General features: G+C 50.7%; 1 protein-coding gene across 2 annotated transcripts in view; it reads right to left on the reverse strand.

Annotated features, from left to right (window-relative positions):
* The window catches only part of Cdh4 (cadherin 4), a 467,544-nt gene that overhangs the window by 118,763 nt on the left and 324,796 nt on the right, over positions 1-23,985 (reverse strand). For both annotated transcript variants that reach the window (XM_063248080.1, XM_063248079.1), the window contains exons 3-4: positions 20,193-20,419; positions 516-689 (exon numbers count right to left, since the gene is read on the reverse strand). In XM_063248080.1, the coding sequence (XP_063104150.1) occupies positions 516-689; positions 20,193-20,419 (401 nt within the window). The remainder of the gene's footprint in view (positions 1-515; positions 690-20,192; positions 20,420-23,985) is intronic.

Here is a 23,985-nt window from a genome sequence, read left to right on the forward strand (position 1 = left end):
GAAGGAAATGCCAGTTGACAGTCTACATTACAAAAAACACAAATTTGTGAAATGAATATTTTCTCGGCAGGAGCAGCAGCCTGTGGTGGCTGCTGGCACTGCAGTGGTACCACTGGAACTAAGGGGACGCTGTGGCCCATAGGGCCTTGCTAACCAGTCTCAAGATGTCAGAGTTCCAGCACTGCGACCCCTAGACCACCATCAAAGACACGCCACCATTCCACATGGAAGGACATGGTGGCCAATGGACCACAGATATGCGCGGGAGGCCTGAGGCCATGGTCCATGTTACTGCTCCATCTGCTCCCATGCACACAGAGTCACCCGAAAGCAACCAGGACACAAGTCACCCTAACTGGAGAAGGCTCATCTGGAGAGCACAGCTCCTCACCACTCAGCACAACCCTTGATCCTTCCAGAAAAGGCGGGATGGGACCCCGATCTTGGATTCTACACACAGAACTGGGGAGAGACGCTGGCCCCTGAGACCATGCTTTCCACGACCATGCACTTACCCTCACCAGCTGCTGTGGGAAGGGCCCCCGGGAGTTCTCAGGCACGTTGATGGGGGGGATGACCCAGTCTCGTTTCTGTCGCCTCAGCCCTCCAGAGCTCTGGTGCTGGGGCCACGGCAGCAGTGTGTCGTTGGGGGGCTGAGCAGGGTCCGGGGCCACGTTCATTTTTCCTTTCTGCAGCATTGTTTGGTGGGGAGAGAAGAGATAGAGAAGGTAAGTTCAGAGAATCCGTGTCGGCCCTGACTGATAGAGAAGAGCTGGGTAAGCTGGGGAACGGAACCAAGGCTCAGGGAGTGCAGTCATGCAAGACCTTCATCCATGTGCAGTCACACGGTTACTGAAGAAATGGGGGACAGTGGGGTTCTCTAAGAGATCACATGGATCAGAGCTTTGTTAGTTTTGCAGTGGTGGGATTGAGTCCACGCCCTCTCCAGCACTGGACTATACTGCTGCCCATTTTTATTTTTCTATTTTGAGGCAAGGCCTCACCAATTTGTCCAGGCTGGCCTTGAAATTATGATCCTCCTGTCTCAGCCTCCCAGAATGCTGGGATTACAGGCCTGCGGCCCCACGTGCAGCTATGCTTTTTATTTATTTTATTTTCTTTTGGTCTTCAGGATTGGCATCATGCATGCTTGAGAACATGTGGGTCCCTGGGCCTCACCCTCAACGTGACAATGCCGTATTCTGGTCACACCTATTTCCCTGTCCCCCTCTGTAACCCTCCCCCTCCTGTCCCAGCAACACTTTCCTTTTCTCAAATAAGACTTAATATATTTTAGTTTAGAAGTCCTATTTATGAAAACATAAAAAGCAAATCGCAACTTTGGAAAATACGATTTACAGCAAATCTGAGAAAGTGTTAGTGGTCTGGTCATAAAGAGCTCTTCCCAGTCAATAAGAAAAAAGAATGACATCTTTTTTCATAACAGGAAATGTTACGAAAATAACATCAGCTAATTCATAACAAGATATAGTAGTCAACAAACTCATGACAACTCTTCAGATATCCCAGGAATCAAGTGTGAGCCGACTGGTCCTCAGCACAGAGGAGGAGGAGGAGCTATGGGACCCTCAGGGGAGGGGAGGGCAGAGCCTGTGGCTGGGGTGGTGAGCAGATGGAACCCCGAGGACCCTGCACATCGGGTGCCTGTGGCACAGGAAAGTCACTGGCCTTCTGGCCTCTTTTCTGAAACAGGCATGAAGGTGGATTCGGAGGCAGGCATGAAACGTGGATTCTGAGCTTTGCCACGGAGGTTACTTTAGGCCTCCACAGGAACACGCCCAGCTCTGAGTCACACTCAGGTCCTTGTGGCTCCTGCCTGCCGGGCCTGGGGTCAGCACAGTTCTGCCCACCAGCTTGCTGCTGACCACCAGGAAGCTCAGCTATGAGCCTCCCTATTGACCCATCTTCTCTATAGCTGGAAATCTGTTCCAGTGGAAGGTGGGACCGACAGAAATCTGTGTATAAAGATGTCACTGTGGGTAATTTTGTAACTCTAAAAATACCAGAAAAAAATCCGATGTTGATAGTAAACAACAGTGTTAAATTACATTGCATGCAAGCCTTGGGGCACTGTCATCACTGAAAGTTACTCTTTTAGGGTGCTGTTTGGGAAGATGCCCTTGGAACATTAGTGCGTGGAGAAATGGAACCAACGTACTGTAACATGGGCCCCGATGGGGTTTTAAAGGATCGAGACGGAATTGGAAGCAAATACATCAAGATGTAAACACTGTTTTCTCGGAGACTTTGATGCTGTTTTGTTTTACTTCATTCCTTTTACCTTTCAGTATTTTTTCAGAGTGTCCTAAGTTACAGAATGTCTCTGGCTAAGGAGGTCAATGCGTGCACACACGACGCCCCTGGCTGCGTCACCCGCTCTGACCCAGAAGCTCCAGGGCCTCGGACAGCCTTGTCCCTGTGTGCTTGTGCATTTCCTCTGAGTCTCAGGGAGTGGCAGAGTGCGTGCCTCCTCCGGGTCTGAGGTGTGCGATGCCCTGTCCTCGGGATGCCTTCTAGCCAGGCGGGGAGAGATTTCAGAGTTCCCAGGCCGGTCCTGGACCAGCAGCAGAGCCCGGGTGCTGCCTAGAAGGCTCATTCTTGGGTCCCACGGATACTAGTTCTGGGCAGGCGATGCTAGTCCTGTCTGTCACGCCCTGGGGACCGGTGCAGTGAGAGAATAGCTGCTCCACAAATGCCCAGGCACCTGGCCACCACGACGTTCAGCCTGCAGGTAATCAGGCTCAGCTGCTCCCAGGCACCTGCCCTAGAGAGGGCAGGTGACCTAGCTTTGCCCTTGAGCGTGTCTCCATGAGCAGCTGGCCAGCCCCAGTGAACAGCGGGACCCTATGAGATGCCAGGAGGAGCTGGCACAAGTGTAACCGTAGAAGGGGGTTCTTGACCCCTTGCACCCCAGCATGTGGTGAGGCAGAGCCCTGCTGGCTGCCCCCTCGGAGATGCACCTGTGCCAGCAGCCGCTCACCTGGGCCTCCGAATCGCAGGCTCAGATTTTTACAGGGTTTCACACAGCCATTTAGAAAAAGAAGACCTGCTTCATCTTCATTTGCTCAGGATAGGCTTGCATGGCATTAATTTCCCTAGTGTTGTTTAAATAAATTGCACATATTTGCTACTATTTTAAAGCTGTGAGACAAATGTAATAACAAAATCTGGTGAAAATCAATGCCAGACCTGCGCAGACTTCTGCCTGGAAGATGCACCCACTTCTCTGGGAAAAACACATTGATGATAGCGGCTCCCCAGTGCAGCAAGCACGTTCTCTGCACACACGAGAACCTGGGGTCCTTTCAGAATATGACACAGAAACACGGATGCATAATTACACTAATTATAAATGTTGCTTCCAGTTACTCCCAGAAATATTTCCTAATGGACAACACCTGCTGATTCTCTTCATTCTGTATTTATTTCTGCGTGAATAGTGACTGAGCATTGGTGAAGATTTGAATTTGACCTCTACAGTTTCTAAATATAAAACAGTGCATCTACATATCTGTGTACATGTCTGTATGCACACAGAGGTGCATGTTGATGTGTGTATGAATACATGTACATACATGTCTAGATGTGCACACGTGAGTATGCATGTATTTGTACATTATTTGTATGCACCTGTATATGTGTGTAAGTGTGTGTTCATAGGTCTGTGTGTGTGTGTGTGTGTGTGTGTGTGTGTGTGTGTGAACACACCAGTTTTCTCAAAACCAGCCAGGCCGGCTAGCCAAAGTCACCCTGGGGAAGGTCCTGTAACTTGGCTCAGGAAGCCCCAGTTGTGGTGCAGGTCTCTGAATCCTGCAGATTTGTGGAATGAAGCCTGAGGGAGTCACTGGCTCCAAGTTCCGTCTGCTTGTTGACAGCTGAGATGTGGTTAAGAGTCCCAATCAACTGTGCTCAACTATGTACGTATTCTGCAGCTCTGACTGCTGTTAGGTGCAGGAAGCTGGAGCCAGGTCCTCGCGCTGGCTGTGTGGCTGGTGGGAGCTCCCCTCACAACCAGGAGGGCAGGCAGTGCTGCTGTTGAAGTGACATACCCAAACAAACACCAGCTTTTAAAGAGAGTGTTATGGAAAAAGATCTGGTGGTCAACTTAATGCCAGCTGGATTACTCAGCATGGCGCTGAGTGAAGATGCTCCACCTGAGGAAAGTTGGCAGCATAAGTAGGTGGAGAAGGAGGTGTTAAGGCGTTAAGGTGTTAATGCGTTATTGCACTGAGGCATTGTAGGTTCTCCTACGAGTTGCTGTTTGAGCCATTGATTTTCCTGGAGAAGCTCTGGTCCTCACATCGAGCATTGCTTCCTGGCTCCAGAGGGGAAGACATGTGCCGCTTGGTCTCCAGGATGAACTCATCACGCTGGCTTCCTGGCATGTACTTGACTGTGCTTGTCGTCAGAGGAGCTGGGGGCCTCCGTGTCACTGAGGATGGTGGTGGTGCCTTTCAGGACAGCCCTGGTCTTTGTTGTGAGTGTGACTTCTTGGATCCAGTGTAGACACCTCATCCCACCAGCACAGCTTCTTCACCCTGCGGGCATAGACTTCCCAGTTTCCACCTCTGACTTGTGGGCCTTCCCAGCACGGATCCATAAAAGAGACTGGTGTGAGTCCTTCTTGTGGGCTCTGGACCTCCAGTTGGACTTGTGGGAGGCATTGTCATGAGCTCTGGGTTTTCATCTGGACTCATGTGGGACATTGCTGTGGGATTTAGACCCTTGACTAGATATTCTATGCCTTTGATGTTTCGGATAGATTTCCTGCACTTTCTTGTGTTAACCCCCGGTGACCATTATAAAAATAATATTATAAACTCCATGTCCTGATTCTAATTGTTCTCGGCACAACCACTGACTATAACAGTGAGGTTTGGTAATCAGGGCTCCTGTCACAGAACATGTGTCCCAGGCTGTTACACTGCCAGATGGGGACACTGGGAGGCAAGGACAGGGGGTCATCACATCACTGGTCCTGGTGGGTATCTCTTGGCCAGTGTTCTGGACACATCTCACATATGAGAATCCTCTCTCCTTCCAGGGACAAAGTGACACATTTCTTATGCTTAAGAACATAGCATTTACATGGCTATTTTGGGGGAAGATGTAAGAGATGAATGAATTTGAGAGGACAAAAGGAAGGAGGGGACATGATGGTCTTCCATTTTGCCCTGGAAGGTCAAGGCTCTGAATCCGACGGCCAGCTCAATGTTGAATAAAAGAGTCAGCATATTCCCCTGCACACCTGCACCCATGGCCACAGTGGGGTGTGCTCTGGGCCCCCACTGGGCCCCTCACCCTATGCCCCACCCACTCTGTTCTGCACCTCTTGTTCCCTGTGCATGGTGACAATGAGCATAATTGACTGTGACTCCCAGGGAAGGTCCCCGAGGGCTGCTTGACATCAGCAAGAAGCTGGGTCATCCCTCCCAGCACCATCCGAAAGGGAGATGAATTATGCAAAAATGACCTGGGGCAGGTTTTAAATTGTCACCTCCTTTTTTTTTTTTTAAAGGAAAAAAGAGAAAGAAGGTGTCAGGGGAAGAATATAATCATATGTACCCACAATCTTCAAGTAAAAAGTTACAGTTTATCATCTTTATCCATCATTAAGGTTCGCCTATCTGCACAGAGCCCAGCCTGGCAGTCTCCCGGCTTTTGAGTCAACAGTGGCTCCTGACTGCTCAAGGTGGACGCAGAGTGAGAGCAGACGACCTGCTCTGCTGTGTGCAGGACCTCTGCGAGCGCCTGTTTGTCGTGGGTGAAGGGCTGAGGGGCTTCCCCTGCCATCTTGGTGTGAGGTGGGCACCAAACAGTTCACAGATGGGCGTTGCTCAATACTTTCTAAATTTCTTTGTGGCAGAAGTGATGGGTCCCACTCTGGACCTGGGCCTCATGCACCAGGTTCTTGTCGGGGTGGGGAAGAGACGGCTCTGAATTGTGGACATGCTCCTAGGGTATCATGACCAAATCCACAAACCACGGTGCTGTGGAGAGCCACGTAACTGCTGCCCACAGGCACAGGGACATTGTAAAGACCTCTCAAATAGTCTCAGGCACGAATAGCCCAGCCACAGAGCCAGGAACAGGGGAGCTGCGGCTGGGCTCCCCAGGTGCAGGGTATAGATGTGGACGCTCTGATGCTTTTTCAGAGTCCCATGGGAGAAAGTAAGTATGTCACTTCTGGTCAGTCACCCCCCGCCCCTGCCCAGTGTCAGGGAATGTGGAGATAATTCAGAGTTCCTCTATGCTAGCTCCAAGTGAACTTGTCTCTGACCTGGAGATGGGGTTCCATATGACCACTCTAATGTCCTCTAGACCCATTCCCCCAGTTGCCTGGACCTTGGTGACTCTGCTTGATGCTTCCTTAGGACCTTAAATTTTCTCCTGATTTTCAGAAAGATATGGAAACAAGTCCACCTGATTCAGTAAAAGTAATTTATGGAGCTCTTTGAGTCACTTCCTCATGGGACACGCCAACCAGGCACTGTGCTGTGGCTGCTGGCAGCCCCTTCTTAGTTAAGGTGCCCTATGTTCCTGCCCTCACCTTGTGAGATGCAATCGTCAGTTTCCATGACCAGGAAAGTGAGTCTGGGAAGTCCTCACGCGCAGCTCTGTGAACCTGGAACGCTGGTAGACACAGACCTGCAGCTCTGATTTGCATAAGTGGGTAACAAGAGCTCCTCGCTCAAGCCGGTGTAAAGAGACAGAGGATTGGGACAAAAGGGAGTTGTGTTTTTTCCCATCCTTGGCTTTCCCCTTTCCTGGGCTCCCCAGCAAGGCAAAGGGCACTGATCACCATTTCACCAAGCAAGAGAAGAAACAGGTAATTGTGGAAGAAGATACAGTCTTTCCCTCAAACACATCCTCGTGCACAGCAGAGCTCTACCAGTGACACCCAAAATGGTTCATTGCCCTACACAGGACAAGGACCGGAACTTTCTTTTCTCTGAAGATGAGTGCAGAGGTGTTGAATGTTGCCAGAGGCTGAAACACAGCGGGGAGGGGTTCCCATGGCTCTCAGGGTGGACTGAGACTGCATGGGTCGGAGACTTCAGCGTGAGGTGTGGGAGTCTGGGTGGCATCAGGGGAAGAGCACCGGACTGCAGATTTTGTTTTCCTTCCATGGCTGCAGAGAGGTGAAGGACATGATGTGGCTCTGGGGATGCTGCAGGAGGAGCTCATGGAGTCCTCTTGTGGACACGGGAGGGCTGTCAGGTGGAAAGTGAGTGACCAAGGAGGAAGGCAGAGCAGGTGGACTCCTGTCCAGCAGGAGGAACCCCTCGCAGACCCTCCCAGACTTCCGGCTCATATGTCTACTGCTCTAGATCAGGAACACAGCTGGGTAGCAATGCGTGGCTGTGCCTGTGGCCTGTGAATGGAGCCCTTCTGTGTAGGCCAATCTGGGGCCGAGTGATGGGACGTCATCAGTGTCTTACATGCGTCTGAGCTTCACGCGAGTGGAGGCAGGTAGAATGGCACTGCAAGGATGGAAGGTTCTGGAGCTCTGAAGTCCCAAAGAAGGACTGCAGCTCCCACGAGGCTGCAGAATCTTCAGTGTATCCAGAAGCACAACCACCCTGGGGTCTCGCTGCTCCCAGCACTCGCCAGCCCCACCGCTGCCTGCTTGCTCTGCCCTCAGCTCGTGAGATGCAATCGTCAGCTTCCATGTCTGTCTGGTCTACCTGGGCACTAGCAGGAAACTGGCTGCAGAGTCCTGGACACATTCTCAGCGATTTCCACCTCCTGCTGGCCCGGATGGCTCTAATGTTTGGGTGCACATGTGACCAATCCCAGCCGTACGAGGACACCGCGTCTGAGGCTCTAGCATGCTAAGATCATTGACTGCACAGAGACCGTGGTGAGAATGAAACGTTTGGAGAAGGACAAGCCATTTCTGCACTGTGGAGGAATAATACGACTTCCGTTGGAGCAGGGGAAGGTGAGATTTATTCCCCAAATATCAATGCTATTCACAGCTCCCTCTATTTTTCCGCCCCGCTGATTTCCAGGTTTCTTTTCTTCCTCAGAGCTCTAGGTTAAACATGCTTCAATAAAAGAAATAATGTGGGTCCTACTCCCCCACCGTCAAACCTGGGACTGATTTTAAGGGAGGATAATTCATTTTTTTTAAAAGAGGGGCACTGAAATCTACATAAATAATCCATTCCTTTACTTCTTACTCTTTTCTGTATACCTTGGAAAAAAGGATACATTTTGCTTGCCCACAAACATGTACATTTAAAATATTTAGCTAGGGCATTGTCTGCAGCCTCCTAGCTGGTTTCCATGGTAGCTAAGGATGGACAGAATAAAATGGCATTTAACAAACAAAATAAAACAACAGAAAGACATCTACTCTGAAATAAACAGAGCACAGGAGACATTTTATATGAACACCTGCATGAGTTTGGTTTTTGAAAGGTGCTGAGCAGACTTCTACTCCTACCCCCCATGCCTTGGGGTGCGAAGCACCTTCTCTGCCCTCTCAGATCGGTGCTTACTTCACCCCTGATCTTTCAGGAGAGGGGGAGATTCTGAAATCTCCACAGAGACAATACAAAGAAAGCCATCCCGCACACGGGGTGATCGTTACTCCTGTGTTTATCTGGAAGGGAAGTCTCGGCAGGAGTGCTCCGTGTGCCTGTCCACTGCGCAGCAGGGGGGTGGAGGAGGCTCCCACCTCACTCTCACCAATGGCCATGCACCAATGGCCTCTCCTGCACATCCGAGGAAGCCGAGGTGCTGAGATGTCGGGGGCTTGCATAGCGTCATGCAGCTATGCCTGGTCGACACAGATGGAGGAAGCTGCTGGCCCACTCGGTCCTGCTGTCCTACCTGCCTACACTCCCTTGAAATAGTGTCGGCTGTGGTGTGCGAAGGTGCACCCGTCCACAGGGAGGCAGGACAGGCAGGTTCTTCAGGCACCTTCCGCTAATCACCAGCAGGGCCCCAGCCCCGGAGGTGGGCACACCCAGCCTGTAGATCAGGCTTGTCCCCTGGGCGGGCACTACTGAGGCCGGGCCGAGCTGGGCACTGTTGGGCGCTGCACCGTAATCCTGGCTCCACCCACTTGATGTCAGCAGAGCTCTACCAGCGACACCCAAAATGGTTCATTGCCAAAGCCCTGATGGAAGGAACAACTCGCTGCACAGGGCTAAGAAAATTATGTGCAGTTAGACACATCATAAACAATTTACAGAAAAAACCACATTCACTATAAAGGTATCAAATTAGGAAGTTGAGGGAAAATGCATCCCTCTTTGCTGGAGGTGCCCGTGGTGGGCCTGGATGGATGGTTGCTGGTGTTAATTAGCAAGACAAATGCACCTCAGCATTTGCGTTCTGCTTCTGGGGCTGCTCTCAGGCCCCAGGACACAGGGAAGAGTGCTGGCAGACACCCAGCTAACTCTGCTGGGCGTGTGGGAAGCCTGGCTTCAGAAACCCGTGCCTTCACTGTGGGGCGGTTCTGGCTGCTTGTAACACCACTCTGGGAGTTCTGGCCTCTCGGAGGCTCTGTCCTCTTTGGGAATCCCTTTGCTAGATGAAAAGAAATGTGTCTATAACCGCTTTACCATCATTTTCAGAGACTACTGCAGAAACCCGGAGGGTTTTATGTTAGACCAAATCTCAGATGGAGCAGTGGAGAGAAACATGTCGGCCTGAGAAATCTAGGCTTGACTGTTTTACTGTAAGCACCCACAGGAGGGGCTCTGGGGTCCCCACACTGTTCTCAAGGGGGGTCTTCATAAGTACCCCAAAGTCACATGCATGCACATGCACACACTTTTTACACACACACATACACACACACACACACACACACACACTCACCAATCAAGAATTAAAAGGCCCCAGTAGAACTCAATGGCACATAAGACAGAAAAGCCAGCAGATGTATGCATGTGGGTGTCACCAGCGAGGTCTGCACCCTTTGATGGCCCAAAGCTGTGCACCTCTTGCAAGAGCAACTGGTCTCAGCTCACTCTGCCCAGCAAGGTGCCAAGGCTTGGGTTTCTTGCTTAGGGGCTGTCAGTTGAGGCTCAGGGGATGTCACTGTGCAAGGGACCCGTTGCCCTGAGGTGTTCTTAGGATGGCTTGAAGGGTGTCCTATCTTCATTTTACAGATGCATCCGAACCTTGTGGACTGGACAAGGGGTGGGCAGACGATGCAGGGCTGGCTCTCAGCACTGCTGACTCTTGACCCTAACACCTAAGGCAGCTCTGGGGTTGCCGTCTCACATGATTGATGACTGACAGAATTCTGGAGGGCTTTCGGCAGTGGAGTCTGGGTGAAGTACAGGGACCTACAGTTGTCTGTCTGTCTGAAGGGCCAACCAGACACCATGCAAGGCCATTTGCAGGTTGAAAACATTACCCAGATTTGAACTTCTCAGCTCTGTGTTGGAAAAACATAGCTAGCCCTGGGCTAGCGGACTGTTTGCAGAAATTGCTGACTGAAGGAGGAGCTGAGGTTTATCCTCAAGTCTATCCCAACGAGCAATCACTGGGGCACTTCAGTTACAGCTGCAATTCATTCAGGGTACTTGGGGATCTCAGAGATCCGGTATTGACAGCACCAAGTCCCTCAGAGCATCATGCCCCAATGGGGTTCCCTAGGGGCTGCTGGGCTGTGGTTCCGCCTTGACCTTGGCTCTGGGAAAAGAACAGCTTTCTTTCTCTCAAGGCTGCCCACCAATGTGTGGCGATGTTTGGTGTAGAGAAATGTCCACAAACATCTGCCACCGCGATGCTGGGGCAGCCAGATTGGGGATTGCAGCAGCTCTCCTTCTGAGCTCACAAGAATGTGGGGTTCCTACACTCACCGTAGCAGCCACTTGTCTTCCAAAGGTGACCAGAGCAGTGGACAGGTTGTCACAGGCTCACCATGGCACTGTTATTGTTTGCTTTTCTAGAATTGCTGTTTTCCGCCCTTTGAGAAGGATAAAACAATCTTGCTATTTTTCTGGGACATGGGCCACATGACATGGGCTGTGCCAGTCGCCTTCCGGCTTGTCTTACACAAACACCTCACTTGTATCCCAGGCAATTTAAATCCCCAAACCTCACGTGTCAGGGCTCAGGCACTGCGATGCCAGGTTTCTGGAACTCACAGAGGGCAGAGGCTGCCTGGACTCGGGTTCTTCATGCCCAAAAAGACCTGCTTTACCTAGGAGGCCACATTTCCGTAAGTGGCAGGAGCTTTCTCTTAACAAGGCCTCTCATTTCCACCGTCTTCACAGACAACCTGAGGGTCGCAGTGGTGGTACCAAAAATAAGCCCACTGAGGATGGGTCTGACGGTCCCAGAAATGGGCGGGTGATGGATCACGGAGTAGAGATGGATGATGGACTGTGGGGTTGGGGGCAATGGACCACCCCCGGAATAATGTTCTGGGGCTGAATAACAAATGACCACAAAGTTGTGTATATGAGGGCCAGTTCTGGAGGCCCGAGTCCAAGACCAAGGTCCTGGCAGAACTGGCTCTTCTAAGGCTGAGGGAGAGCCTGCTCCAACCCCTCTCAGTTCCTGGTGGCTGCTGGCGACCTCTGGTGTTTCTGGGCATGGACTCTCCCTGTGCATATCTGTATCCAGTTCCCTTCTCTCTAAGGACACTGGCCATGTCGGACCCTGAGGACCTCTTCTTACTAGCTAACTACATCTGTGAAACTGTTTACAATCACACTCATCTTCCAGGGTCCTGGAGTGTAGGTCTTCAGCATCTGTATTTTGGGGAACACAATTTAGTCCAGCCAGCTGGTGAGATGAAGAGCCAGAGAAAGAACTTAGGCCAGCGTCCAGGTCCATCTGACTATGGGATGCTGCCTGGCTGAGTTTATCCTTCATAAATGCTGATGTGCCATAAGACCCAATATTAGTTTCATAAACAACAGTGTCTTTTTTGCAAACTATACCCACAGGTCCCATTGCCACATTCCGGCACTATACCAGCCAGGCAGATGACAACTGTGAGGGAAGCTTTATCTTCGGTATTTACTGTGAGGCCGAATGTTGCTTGGATTCCTCAGGGGCAACGCAGCGCTCCGGTGGGAAATATGTGACCTCATTTGCATTTTCTAATTGAATTGCTATCAGCTTTCCTGCAAGGCTGCGCACAAAAAAACTTCTTCCAGATTCTAGTACTGCTTGGATCACCCGTGGAAAGACGGCCTTTAATAGTTGCTGGGAGAGGGTAGGGAAAGAGACAGAAAGTTGCCAAATTTTTATGGTTCATCTAACTATAAAGCTGTCAGTCTTCTCAGCTCCACAGAGAGTCACTAAAATAATGGACGGGGAGGCAGAAGCCTTGACATGAGAGGAGTGAAATGTACAGAACTGGGAAATTAGGGGGTCCCTGGGCGACAGTCCTCAGGGAACTGCTCAAGGCTCCTTTTGATAAGACTTTTACAGTCTCTGATTTGCAGGAGGCCATTTGCTTTTCTAGAACCTTCCATATCACAGCTCTTGTTCTCTGTGTGAACATCTCAACTCCCTGCCTTCTCTAAGCCTGGCCAGGAAGCCTTTTGCTTATATTTTTTCCAAACAAAAAATTTTAAATTGTGACAATAATATATGCTGGAAAATGCACAAAAATGTGAGTGTCTAGTGAGGTAAATTACTGCTGAATAGTAAAGTCTGCCCAGTAGCCCCGGAATCCCCAGCACAGAACTGCTTCCCCCAGCCTGCACTGAGCTTCAGAGCTGCCTGGACGTTTGGGCTTGCTGGGGATGTGGCTGGGCAGCGCTCCCGTTTCTGCCTCAGTGTCCCCCTGGGTCCTTTCCTCAGTCACATGCGTGAGAGAGCCCCTCACCCTCTGCCTGGCACTGGATCACTTCAGCTGCTGTACACCATTCCACAGCGTGATCCACTCCATTTATTTACCAGTTCTAGCGACCATGGGTGTGTGAGTTGCATCTAGGTGTGGCTATCATGAGTGTAGCATTGGGGACAGAGCCCCAGGCATCAATGGGCACACTCCCGTGGGGCACGGTGAACACCAGATGTCCCCATGCTCTAGTTAACAGAACCCCGTGGCTGCCAGCAGTGCGGTACCACATGCAGCCCCACAGGGGTCTGCCATGACACTGTGCCAGGGTTCACCAATACGACGGTACCATGTGTTTCCAGCTTTTGCCATTCTGGTGGCTTCTGACAGTGTTGCGAGTGGCCCATGCGTACGCCCACGGGGAGACTCTCCTGCCCTGCTCCTCTGCGGCTGGAGGCTCCGTATGCCAGACCTGAGTTCTTGGTTCATGACACAGGCAGCCTCCATCCTTCCTCCCAACTTCTTGCTTCCACAGCTTTCTTAACATCTGGATGAGGTGTTCTTCTGAATGAAGCCCACTGATCGATCTCTGTGATCTACTTGAAGCTTCCTGTCTGCGTACAGCCTGCCTTCCTGCCCCGAGGCCACCGTGCTCCCTGCCTACCTCTCTTCTAACGTGCTGCTTTGTGGTCCCTGTCCACCTGAACTGTCCCTGGGGGTAGAGTGCACCTGGGGCTCCTCCTCTATGTTCTTCAGGGCTTGCCTTTGCCCAGCATCATGCGTGAAATCTCAGTCCCCCTCCACCGCTGAACAGGGATGGCATATTTTCCTTTTAGCGCCAGAAGTAAATATTTCAGGCCAAATTGAGGCTATTGCACAAGTGTTTAAAGAATAATTGTAAATGAGCCATTTAAAAATGTAAAGGCCACTCTTACCTTGCAGGCAACAGAAAAGCAGGTGGCTTTGGCCTGCAGGCTGTGTCCACTGAGCCCCGCTCCGGAGCACTGCTCATGAAGGATCAAAGGTCTACACGGAGTGTCCTTGGCTGGACTTGGCAGCTCGTGTGTGTGTGTTGTTCAAAAGCCGTCTGTCCATGAAGCAGGGTTCTAAATCTGGGCTCGCTGTTCTGTTCTGTTTGTCTCTCTGGCCGTCTTTGCCTCAAGAGAACACCCTCTGAATTGCTGGTCCTCAAGGCGGGGGATGTGCCCAGCGAGTCTTGGCTGGCAGTGACGGGGAAGAGGTGGGGACGTGATTTCCACCTGGGGAGGCCGGGATGCTGACCACCTCTTGTGCTCAGGACGCCCTAAGGGAAGCACGGTCCCCCCAAGCTGAGTGTGCAGGCTGGACCCTGCTGGGTTTGCTGTCGCGTTTCCACAGCTGGAAGGGCACAGCCACCCATCTCTCTGTTGTTCTAGGCCAGAGATGGCGAGCCTTTTAGAGCTTTCCAGGATAACAAGCAGCCCGCTGCGGCACGCGGGCCAAGGGTTCACCATCACCGCCCTAGGCTATCCTTGGAGCTTTGAACTTCCATTTTGGATTTTAAAATGAGATCTTTACCCTTCTGTAAACAAGCCAACATAAAGTCTGCTGGGATTTTTACTGGAAATGTGTTGACTCTGTGTAGAAATCTTTGGGTAGAGTTAATATCATCACAACCTTACGCTTTTCAAGCCCCTGCACTTTGGTCTTCAGTCTCCGTGATGTGTAAGAGCCCCATATGTTTTTGTTAACTCTTCCCCAGTTACATGATCATTTCTAGTGGTGTTGTAATTGAGGTGAGGTTCAGATTTTGTTTCCTAATAGTCACTGCTGGTCCACAGAAGTACACACATTTCACAGCCAGCACCTTGCTAGGATCGCTCATCAATTTCAGCAAATAATCTACAAGTTCTTCAGACTTTCTACATTTGATCATGTTAGTTTCATTTATTCTGATTTCTTTTTCTGGCCCTACTGCATTGGTTTGGGCCTCCAGAATGGGATATAATAGCTGCTTTGTCATATTTCTGGCTTTGACTGTTTAAGCAGGAAACTGGCTGACTGTTATAGGTCTTTTGTAGATGCCAGCATGAAATCATGTAAGATCACTTCTTTTCCTAACATGCTGAATTTTGTTGCTCAGAATGGAGGTTAAATTCTAAAAACTGATATCCAGATGATCATAGATACTTTATCCGTTATTCTGTGTTGAATTATATTGATTAAGCCATTCTTAAAGTCTTAGAATAAATCCAGTTTGGTCACGACTTATCCTCTGTGGACATAGCTGAATTGAAGTTTGTTGAAATTTTGCAGTTTTGCATCTTTATGGGCAAGACTGGTCCATAATTACCCTTTCTGTGATTGTATTTGGGTACAGTTTTTGCTAACTGTGGACACGGCCTTGCCCAGCATACATGGATTTTGACATATGTTGTGTTGGTTTGAGACAAAGTTCTTGCTCATTTGGGGCAAACTTTTTGCTGGCTTGGGACACGGTCCCTATTTGGACAGCAGAACTGGTGGAGTGATTCTTCTTGTATAACTTCTGCACGTGTTTGTGTAGGATTCATTTAAATTTCTCCTGGTAGAGTGGGTGGAACTCGCCAGTAGAACAGTCAACTGTATTTCTGTTATGAATCGTAATTTGTTTATAATAATAAAACAGTGCGCATTTTCTTTGCATGTTAGTTTTGGTAAATTGTACAGCTGTAGACTGTTATGGATCTCATGTATATTTTTAAATCCATTAGTTGTACGTATGGTAATAACCTCACATTATTTTTCCAGTGTCCACAGCTTGGTTGTGATGTCCTCTGCTGTCTCTGAGTCCGATTATGTGTAACTGAGTCCTGTTTGTTACTCGGTCCCATCAGCTTTGCTGTCTGAAGCACGGGCTTCCCTCATGGATTCCACGACTGCATCTTCCTTGTGTGCTTCCTCTTTGTCCCACTTTTTGGGGCTTCATTTCCTGTCCCTTTTGTATTTTCTTGAGATGAATGCTTAGACCTCTGCTTTTCCCCTTCTTTATCATACATTAATTTTGGGAAAGTTATTTCCATCTGGGCACGGCACTAGGTACACCCCACTAGTTTTATTATTCAGTTCAAAGTATTTTTCCACGTGATTTGTAACCGAGGGTTGGCTAATATTTATTGGCTAATAAAGGCTTTTATTTGGCTTCTGGGTCTACAGATATTTTCCAGTTACCATTTTTGTTACTGAGTCTTAGCTTAATTACTCTGAGGTAGGAAAACAATGTTTTTATTTTAAATCTGTGGGGTATATTGAGAGTTTGTTGGGTTAATCTCTGAAAATGGCGTTTTGAAACACTGTATTTGGCATCGGTCAGTTCTGTGTTTTATGTCTCTGTAAGGTCAGACACACTGAGGTGTGGTTCTGTTTCCTTGCTGATATTTTGTTGGTTTATTCCTTACTGACAGACGTTGATGAAAATTCACGTTGGCTACCTAGTTGTTTGTTCCGTATAGTATTTGTCCTTTACTTCCATCAACTTTGGCGTGAATAATTTGAAGTCACGTAAGTGCACACAAATTCGAGATTCTTTTTTTAAATTTTTTTGGTACTGGAGATTGAACTCATGACCTTGTGCTTGCCAGGCAGGTGCTTATGCTGCTGAGCTAAATCCCCGGCCCTAGAGATTCCTGTCTTTGGGGTAGTTGGCCATTTTTGCATTATGAAGTATACCACTTCACACCAGCTGTTTTTCTTGGGTTTCTTTACACTGGAGCCAATGCCATTTTCTTCTGACCGTGTTTTGCATAATATTTTTTGTTGTGATTTTACTTTTGACTTTTCCCTATTCTTACATTCTTTAAGTGCAAGAGTAAATTGAATATAGTTGGGGTTTTCCTTTATGTAACCTGTCATATTTTTTCTTGATCATATGTTATTATATTTTCTTTTTTACAATTACTGATATATTTGCAAATCTACCTTCCTACTCAATGAGAAATAGATAGTCTGCTTATTCTAAATTTTCCTTTACCTTTTCTTGCTTTGCTTGGATTGATAATTTTTATTGTTTTATTTTTCCATTTATTATTTTGGAACTCATACAAGTCTATGCATTGTAGTGACATTTCAAAGGACTTAAAACAGATATATGTGTCTTATCAGTATATCCAGGATGGCTGTCCTTCATCCAGAAATCAAAAACAGAAATGCTTCCAGACCTGAAACTCTGAGCATCACCATGCTGCCACACGCAGAGCACAGCGCACCTGACCTCGCACGACGGGGCACAGTGAAAACACTGCTAACACCACCTCCCAGCGGCGCGAGTGAGGGACACACAAAGCATAAAGGAACTGTGTGTTTGGACTTGGGCCCCCTTCCCAAGACACCTCATTATAGGAAGGAATAGCCCACAATCTGGAAAATCTGAGACGGAGGCTGGGCTGGTTCCAGGCATCTCGGACTAGGGATTCTTAGCCTGTGCTATTGTGGTGCTCCAGCATCTCCCTGAAGGGCACACCTCAGATCCCCCGGCTGCAGCAGCCGCTCCCAGGGTTCGCGCAGTTTTCACAGTCCACCTGAACCTTTTAGCTCACGCCCCCGGAAATACCACGTTGCTGGGCTCCTTCACCCTCTCCTGTGTTCTTAGCCTTCATTTTCGTCCAGTTCTGCTATTTCACCTCACTCTCTCTTTTACCTAAAGAACACAACTTGTGGCAGATTCTTACCGCTTTTGTATTTGAAAGATTCAGCTCCACTTCAGCTCCACGTCAGCTTCTTTTTAAAGAAGTGACTCGTAGAATCCTGTTCTCTTGTAGCACTTTAAAGACATCGTCCCATTGGCTCCCAGTCCATACATTCTGGGCAGGAGCCGGCCTCGGTCTGCTGCTCCTTCCTGGGGACCCCGCCTCTTCTCCAGCTGGGGTCAGGATTTTCTCTTTGACTTCTGATTTTGGGTCTTTTACAGTAAAGTACTGTGGTGCAACTTTTGTATATTTATCCAGCTCTCAGGCTTCTTGAATCTGTCTGGAGATCTGCTGCAACTTTTTGAAGACTTTTCTACCTTTATCCTTTCAAACATTACGGCTGCTGCATTTAATTCCCCCTCACACTCCACGTGTACGCGTGTTAGACCTTCTTTGTACTTCTCCAATGGCTCCTGTCCTGTCTTCTGTATTTTTCCTGTGCTTTCCTTCTTCTGTCCCTTTGTTTCCATCTAAATTGTTCAATTTATTCTTTTTTATATTTCCTTGTTTAAATTCTGTTAGAATCTTATATTTAACTTGCTTAAACATAGTAAGCATGGTGACTGTAACATGTGTGTCTGAAAACCCCCTCACCTGCAGCCCTGGAGGTTTGTTTTAGTCATCTGCTGTGTCTCCTGAGTTGGACTGAGGTTGTCCTCTTTCATCTCATGTGTCCAGTCACTTTCAGTTGCGTGCTAGACGCTATATAGAAAGGAAGAGGGAAGCCTGGCAGAGTGCACACACCAACAATCCCAGCACTCTGGGAGGTTGAGACAAGAGGATCACAGGTTCCAGCCCTGCCTGGCAAATTTGGTGACTTAGAGAAACCTTGTTTCAAAATAAGAAATAAATAGGGCTGGTGATATGGCTCAGTGTGAGGGCCTTTGGTTCAATTCTCCATACAGACAGAAAGGAAAAAGGAAGAAAGTCAGAGTGGGGGAGAATCAATAAGAGAGATGTGAATTGGGTGGAGGAGGACTAGGTGTGAGGGGCTGCCATCGCCTGTGCCGGTCACGTCTCACGGATTGGGGGATGATGGGGCCCACTACATGCTCTGAATCTGGGACGGGAGTTCTGACCCCCCCCCCCCCCCAGCTGGGTGCGTCCCAGGCCCACTGTGGGGTTTTCGGGCATCTGACCTGGAAACCACCTAATTGCAATCAGCACCAGTGCCTGCACCTTCCAGGAGGACTGGGGATTAATTGCATCAGAAATTGCTTCATTAACATGCCAAACAAAAGGTGTCATTCTATTTCCAGTTGGTGCCTTTTGTCTGAAAGCCTTCTAGATTGAGAGGGGCTCAGCCTTTCTGCTCACAAGGTACAAAGTTTCTGCATCACAATCTGGTCGGAGGGCAGCTCGGCCACCAAGTCACAGGGGTGAGCAGGGAGGTGAGTGCTGCCTCCCAGCATCTGGGGTCCCAAAAGAGAGGGGAAGGACCCTCAGCAGGGATAGCCAGGGACTCGGCTGCCATCCGGCCTGCCCTGCCATTGCCTTCTGATCGAGTGTGGCTTGGGCTGATGGCGCAGGTAGGAGCGAAGGATACATCTGCCTGCCTCAGTCCTCAGCATCCGAGGGGGCCCGTGCTGGCCGGGCCTGGAGATGGGGTTTGAGTCCTGGTTGGCATGCCCAGGAGGACACAGAGGACCTCCTTCCACAGCGGGACCTCCTCATCATGGGCAGTGAAGACTGTCCTCCCATGTCCCCGCTTTTTCCTCTCTCATGAAACCATTTTTACTTCTGCTCAGTACACAAGATGGTACAGGAGTCCCTGCTTTCCCAAAGCGGGCTCGGTGGCACATTTGTCGTGAAACTGCTCCATGCTCAATCTGATAGTTTTGGAGAAGCTCTGCAGCAAGTGTCCATGTCAGAGGCTCACAAGGTGCCTTCAGCCATGGCAGGATCTGGGCAACTGAGCTGAGGCTCTGCTCAGCTTCCTTCTACTCCTCTTCTGGGGTGCGGGGAGTGGGGTCTGAGCGCCTGCTCAGGGCCGGCTTCTGAGAGACCTGGGGTGTCAAGGGCTCAGCACCTCTCCCCTCGCCTGCTGGCTCTCAGGACCAGGGGAGGCGGAGTCACCAGCCTCACTCCTTTGTGCAGCCACCCGCATGGGCCACGTGGATGGCTGTGAGTGTGTGTACCTGTGTGCACGCACGTGTGCGCTGAGGCGTGGTAGCACCAACTGCTGGTGTCCTGGTGTCCCTCCCTTTGTGCCCCTCCCTGGCTTCCTCCCTCCTCCCCCCTCTCCCTGGTTTCCCTCCCTTTCTCCACTTTCCAGCTCTCCGCCCATCGCCTCCCCCCAGCTCTGCCTCTCCCTCCCCTCCACTCCCCGGCATTGGCACTGGGCTTGCCCCAGCTCCTCTAGCGACTCTGCCAGCCTGCGGCTTCTGTCTTGTCATTTCCCTGGGACTTGAGGACCTGGTGGGTGAGTGCAGCTGTCAGGCCGCAGGCTGCAGTCTGTGGTGAACAATTTGAAGTGGAAATGGGGCAGCTTTGTTCAAAACTACAGAGAGGTCTGTGTGCTGCCCAGGTGGCCAGCATGTGATGGCCACCAGCAGAGGACAGTGCAAAGGCCAAGGCGTGTGGCCTTCTCTGCCACAGAGCTGCCCAGCCTCATGCTCAGGGAGCCTGGAGGAGTTCCTACCCGGGCCTTTGGGGCAGTGGGACCTTCATTCCCAGGAGGAAACTTTCGTGATCCCTACCTTGTGTCCGGAGTGTGAGGACCAGGTCTGGGCCACCAGCAGTCGCACCATGGCATCCCACTGCTTGGCCGTCTGGTGGTCCTTTGCCGTCACCGTGAAGGCCACCTGCTCAGAAGGGATCTGCAGCTCCCGAGTGGCGAAGACGGTCCCGTCTGCCCCGACTTTGAAGTCCATACTGTTGGTCTCATACTGTGTCCCCTTGGTCCCCACACAGCTGCTGAACTTAACTGTAAGAGGAGAGGAGGACACGGTCAGGAGGGCAGTCACAAACGAGCTCTGGGTCTCCAGCGAGCACTGGGCAGGCAATGGTGTCCGAGAAGGTGGCGGGAATTCGCCGGAGGCTGGGAAAAAATGGAGGGGAAAATGGGAAAGAAGCCCTGATGCACATCCGCTCTCCAAACCAACCGCGCTGTCTGCAGATGCATCCCCGCCTACACGGCTGCCTCTGCCCTGCCAGCCGGCGGAGTTCTCTACCCAGCTGTGCTGCCATGCAACCCCCTGCCTGCCTGTTAGACCCCAATGGATGGATTTTTCCACACAAGAAAGCTAAGGGCAGCAAAGTTACCAAAAGTTGGCATTTAAAGACTGTTCCCCAATGGCAAGTCCACTTTGGGAGTGGAACTCAGCGGAATGTCTAGGCTTCTGCGCAGCACTGGGGGTTTGCACTAACCTGCACCCCCAGTTCCTTTTGTATTTTTTATTTTGAGGCAGGGTCCTCTTAAAGTGCCCAGGATGGGTTTCAACGTGTGATCCTCCTTCCTCAGCCTCCCGGAGTGAGAGGGTGACAGACCTGCCCCACCTTGCCCAGCTGGTCCTTGTTACTTAGCAAGGACGGGACAGCTGGCCCAGCCCTGGGCTGTCTGGCTTAGCTGCAAACAGAGCTGAGGCAGACAGTGTGCCGTGTTGACACTGCTGGGGCTGCACATTGCTTTGCTTCCGAAACATTAATTAGACGACCGAACTGCCACCTCCCTCCTCCCCATGGCTCCAGCACCACGGCCACTGTTAACTCCACCGCAGAAAAGCCACCTCCAAAGCCCGTATTCATTTGCAGCGCGTTAGGGAATTTTTATACATGCGCTGCTGCAGCTGCTGCCGAGCGCAGTGGTAAATTATGAAGCCGGTGTCACTTTCTGCTGATAAAAACGGTGGCTAAAGTTACCTGGTATTCATAAAAATGTGGGTACCTAAGCAATTATGGTGGGAGGACTGGTGTTTTTGAGAGCAATTCCACTGTCACAGCTTATATGATTTAATTACTATTTATTCTACAAAACTAAAAGAAGCTACTCACATTATGTCTCATAAAGCACTTTCCCCTTGCTTTATTGTTGCTTGTCTTGAAATAATAAATAACACGCGTGATTCCTTATCTCAAATACTTCACTGTAGATGGCTCGGGCTCCCGGCACCGCCCACTTGTGGCTTTGAGATGTGGGGAAACCAGGAGTTTCTCACTGTCTGGCCAAAAGGGAGGTGTGGCTCTGGCCCAGGCAGAGCCATGGGGACTGTGGTTTCTCAGATGGACAAGGCCAGCCACCATGCAGGGTGGCCTACAGCTCCCTGGAGCTATCCCCCCACCACGGAGGGAAAAAAAGTGCTTTGTCTTCAAGTGAGAGGAAAATTCCAGACTGCTTTTACTGTTCTGTTCGCCCCAACAGTAAACAAATTAAAATCAGCACAAACTGAGCGGATCAATCGCTTCTGACACCCAATTGTCACTGACAAAGATAAAAATGACAGTCCTGTGATTGCCAAGAGATTAGCACAAAATATATAAATAAGCCCCTTTGTTCTCCAACACCAAATTTCTCATAAAATTGATGGATTTGGACAGCAGCGGGGGGGGGGGTCTCTAATAACGACGCTGTGCGCTGTTTTGTACGGAACTGGCACAGAGCTTTAGTGACATCTTGGCAAGCTTCTGGACCGCCTGGAGAAGAAGTTACAGCACCTGAGCTGCCCACACAGGGGCCGGGAGTCCCTGTCCACAGGCGCCAGGACCGGGAGGTGACATATGTCCTCCATGGAAGGCACCTCGTGGAGATTCAAGGTGCAGCCTGAGAAACAGCTCTGCCGTGCAACCTTGTGGGGCCAGTGAGCTTCTTAGACTCCCCTGAGGGTTTGGAGGCTCCTGTGGTCAGGCACAGGCCCGTTCAGTCACGAGAATGCTCAGGCCTGTGTGACAAGATGCCTCCCAACCCCTGGTTCCCACAGATCTGGTGCTGGCCAGGGCAGGGGTGGCCAGTACCCGTGGGCCGGGGACTCCTAGGCGTGGGGAGCAGCTCCTGGGAGCAGGGTCACTTGTGTTTGAGACCGCACTGTCATGGTCAGATGGCAGTGAGACATTAGGAGTGTGGGGTCCCCGAGGGACTGGTCCAGCCAGAGGCCCACCTGCCAGAGACGACCTGAACATGGGGTACCGGGGGTAGGAGAGAGAAGGCCTGCGAAGACAGTCCTCGCTCCTGAACCCCCTTCCTGGGCTATACCTTTCTCTCAGAGTGAAGCTGAAGCAGGGTGTTCCTCTGAGAGAAGAGCAGCCGCACTGAGTGTGTGAACGCGCCCAAGAAACCCTGCAACTGGAGTTTAAACTGCTCGATGCACAAACACTGTTCAGAGCTTTACTGATGCTTGGCTCACTATAGAAAGAGCGCAGGAGTAAGCAGTGGCCAGACCTGCAGAAGAAATGTCTGGGGTCCTATGGTGCAAACCCTCCTCCCTCAGAAGTCCATTTGTTTCCCTATCTGTCTTTATGAATTGCCTGCAGCTGGTTTCCCTCTTTACTCTGGCTGCTGGGAAGCTCAGAGGCAAGGTCTCAGCGGGATGGGAGGCTGTGAGGCATTAGTGCCTCCCAGTGTGCTCTGTTCTATTTCCTGTCTTTGCTTCTTCTTCGGTCTGCTTCCCGTCACATTTTGGAGGCTGCATCTTTCTGCACTTGAGGCTGAGTGCACTTGAGGGCTATTGAGCAGTGTCAGGTGGCTGTGTGTCCTAGTCTGGAGGGTAGGTTCCCAGGACACTGCCCAGCAGTGTGAGGTTGTTACCCCAGTTAGGACAGCCTGGCCCAGTGGAATCCTCTTGGGACAGCCCTTTGCAGCTCTTTTGTTAGGGGAAAAAGCCGTGGATGCAGCCTGCCGCCGCCGGCTTCCTGGCCCTGCACGAACACATTTGGCGGATGCTCTTCTTTGCATATTTGCTTTTGATCTTCTAATTTCTCTCCCAGTCTTCCAGAGAAAACAAAAACCCTCGGGGAGTCCCTAGGAAACGTCCCTCCATGTGTTAGACAAAACCAACAAATGTCACGGAAAACTCTTCTGTTTTAAGTGCGGATCACACATTTTACTGTGGCTCCGTTCAGACCTTCCTGGGCCGGTTTGTCTCTCCTGAGCACTGTCGCTGTGCTGAGCACCTGCCAGGCCCGGGAAGGCAGCGCTGCTCCCAATTTGCAGGGGAGGAAACCGAGGCTTGGAGGCAGCTCGCCATTTCTGCAAGGCAGCAGGGAGGCGTGGGATTGGGGACCCACCCCCAGGGGACTCCACCTGCTACTGGGCTGCACCCGGGGTCACCATGCCGGGCAGCCTGCAGGACCCTTCCCGCTGCACTAGTGTCTGCACTGAGGCACCGAGGCTGCAGCCTGCCGGCCCGCAGGACACCCGTCCCTTCTCGCCTTGGCTCTCCATGCCGAGCTCTGCTGCATAGGTGGGGAGACAGCCCACAGGGATATGAGGAATCTGCCTGGAAGAGGAGGAGGAGGAGGTGGCATCCGTTCTGGCCTCAGCTCCTGGATACCTACTTG

This window comes from Cavia porcellus, unplaced genomic scaffold (assembly GCF_034190915.1).
Source record: "Cavia porcellus strain 051 isolate PalLab524CR breed Dunkin Hartley unplaced genomic scaffold, mCavPor4.1 scaffold_5, whole genome shotgun sequence".
Taxonomy (NCBI): Eukaryota; Metazoa; Chordata; class Mammalia; order Rodentia; family Caviidae; genus Cavia; species Cavia porcellus.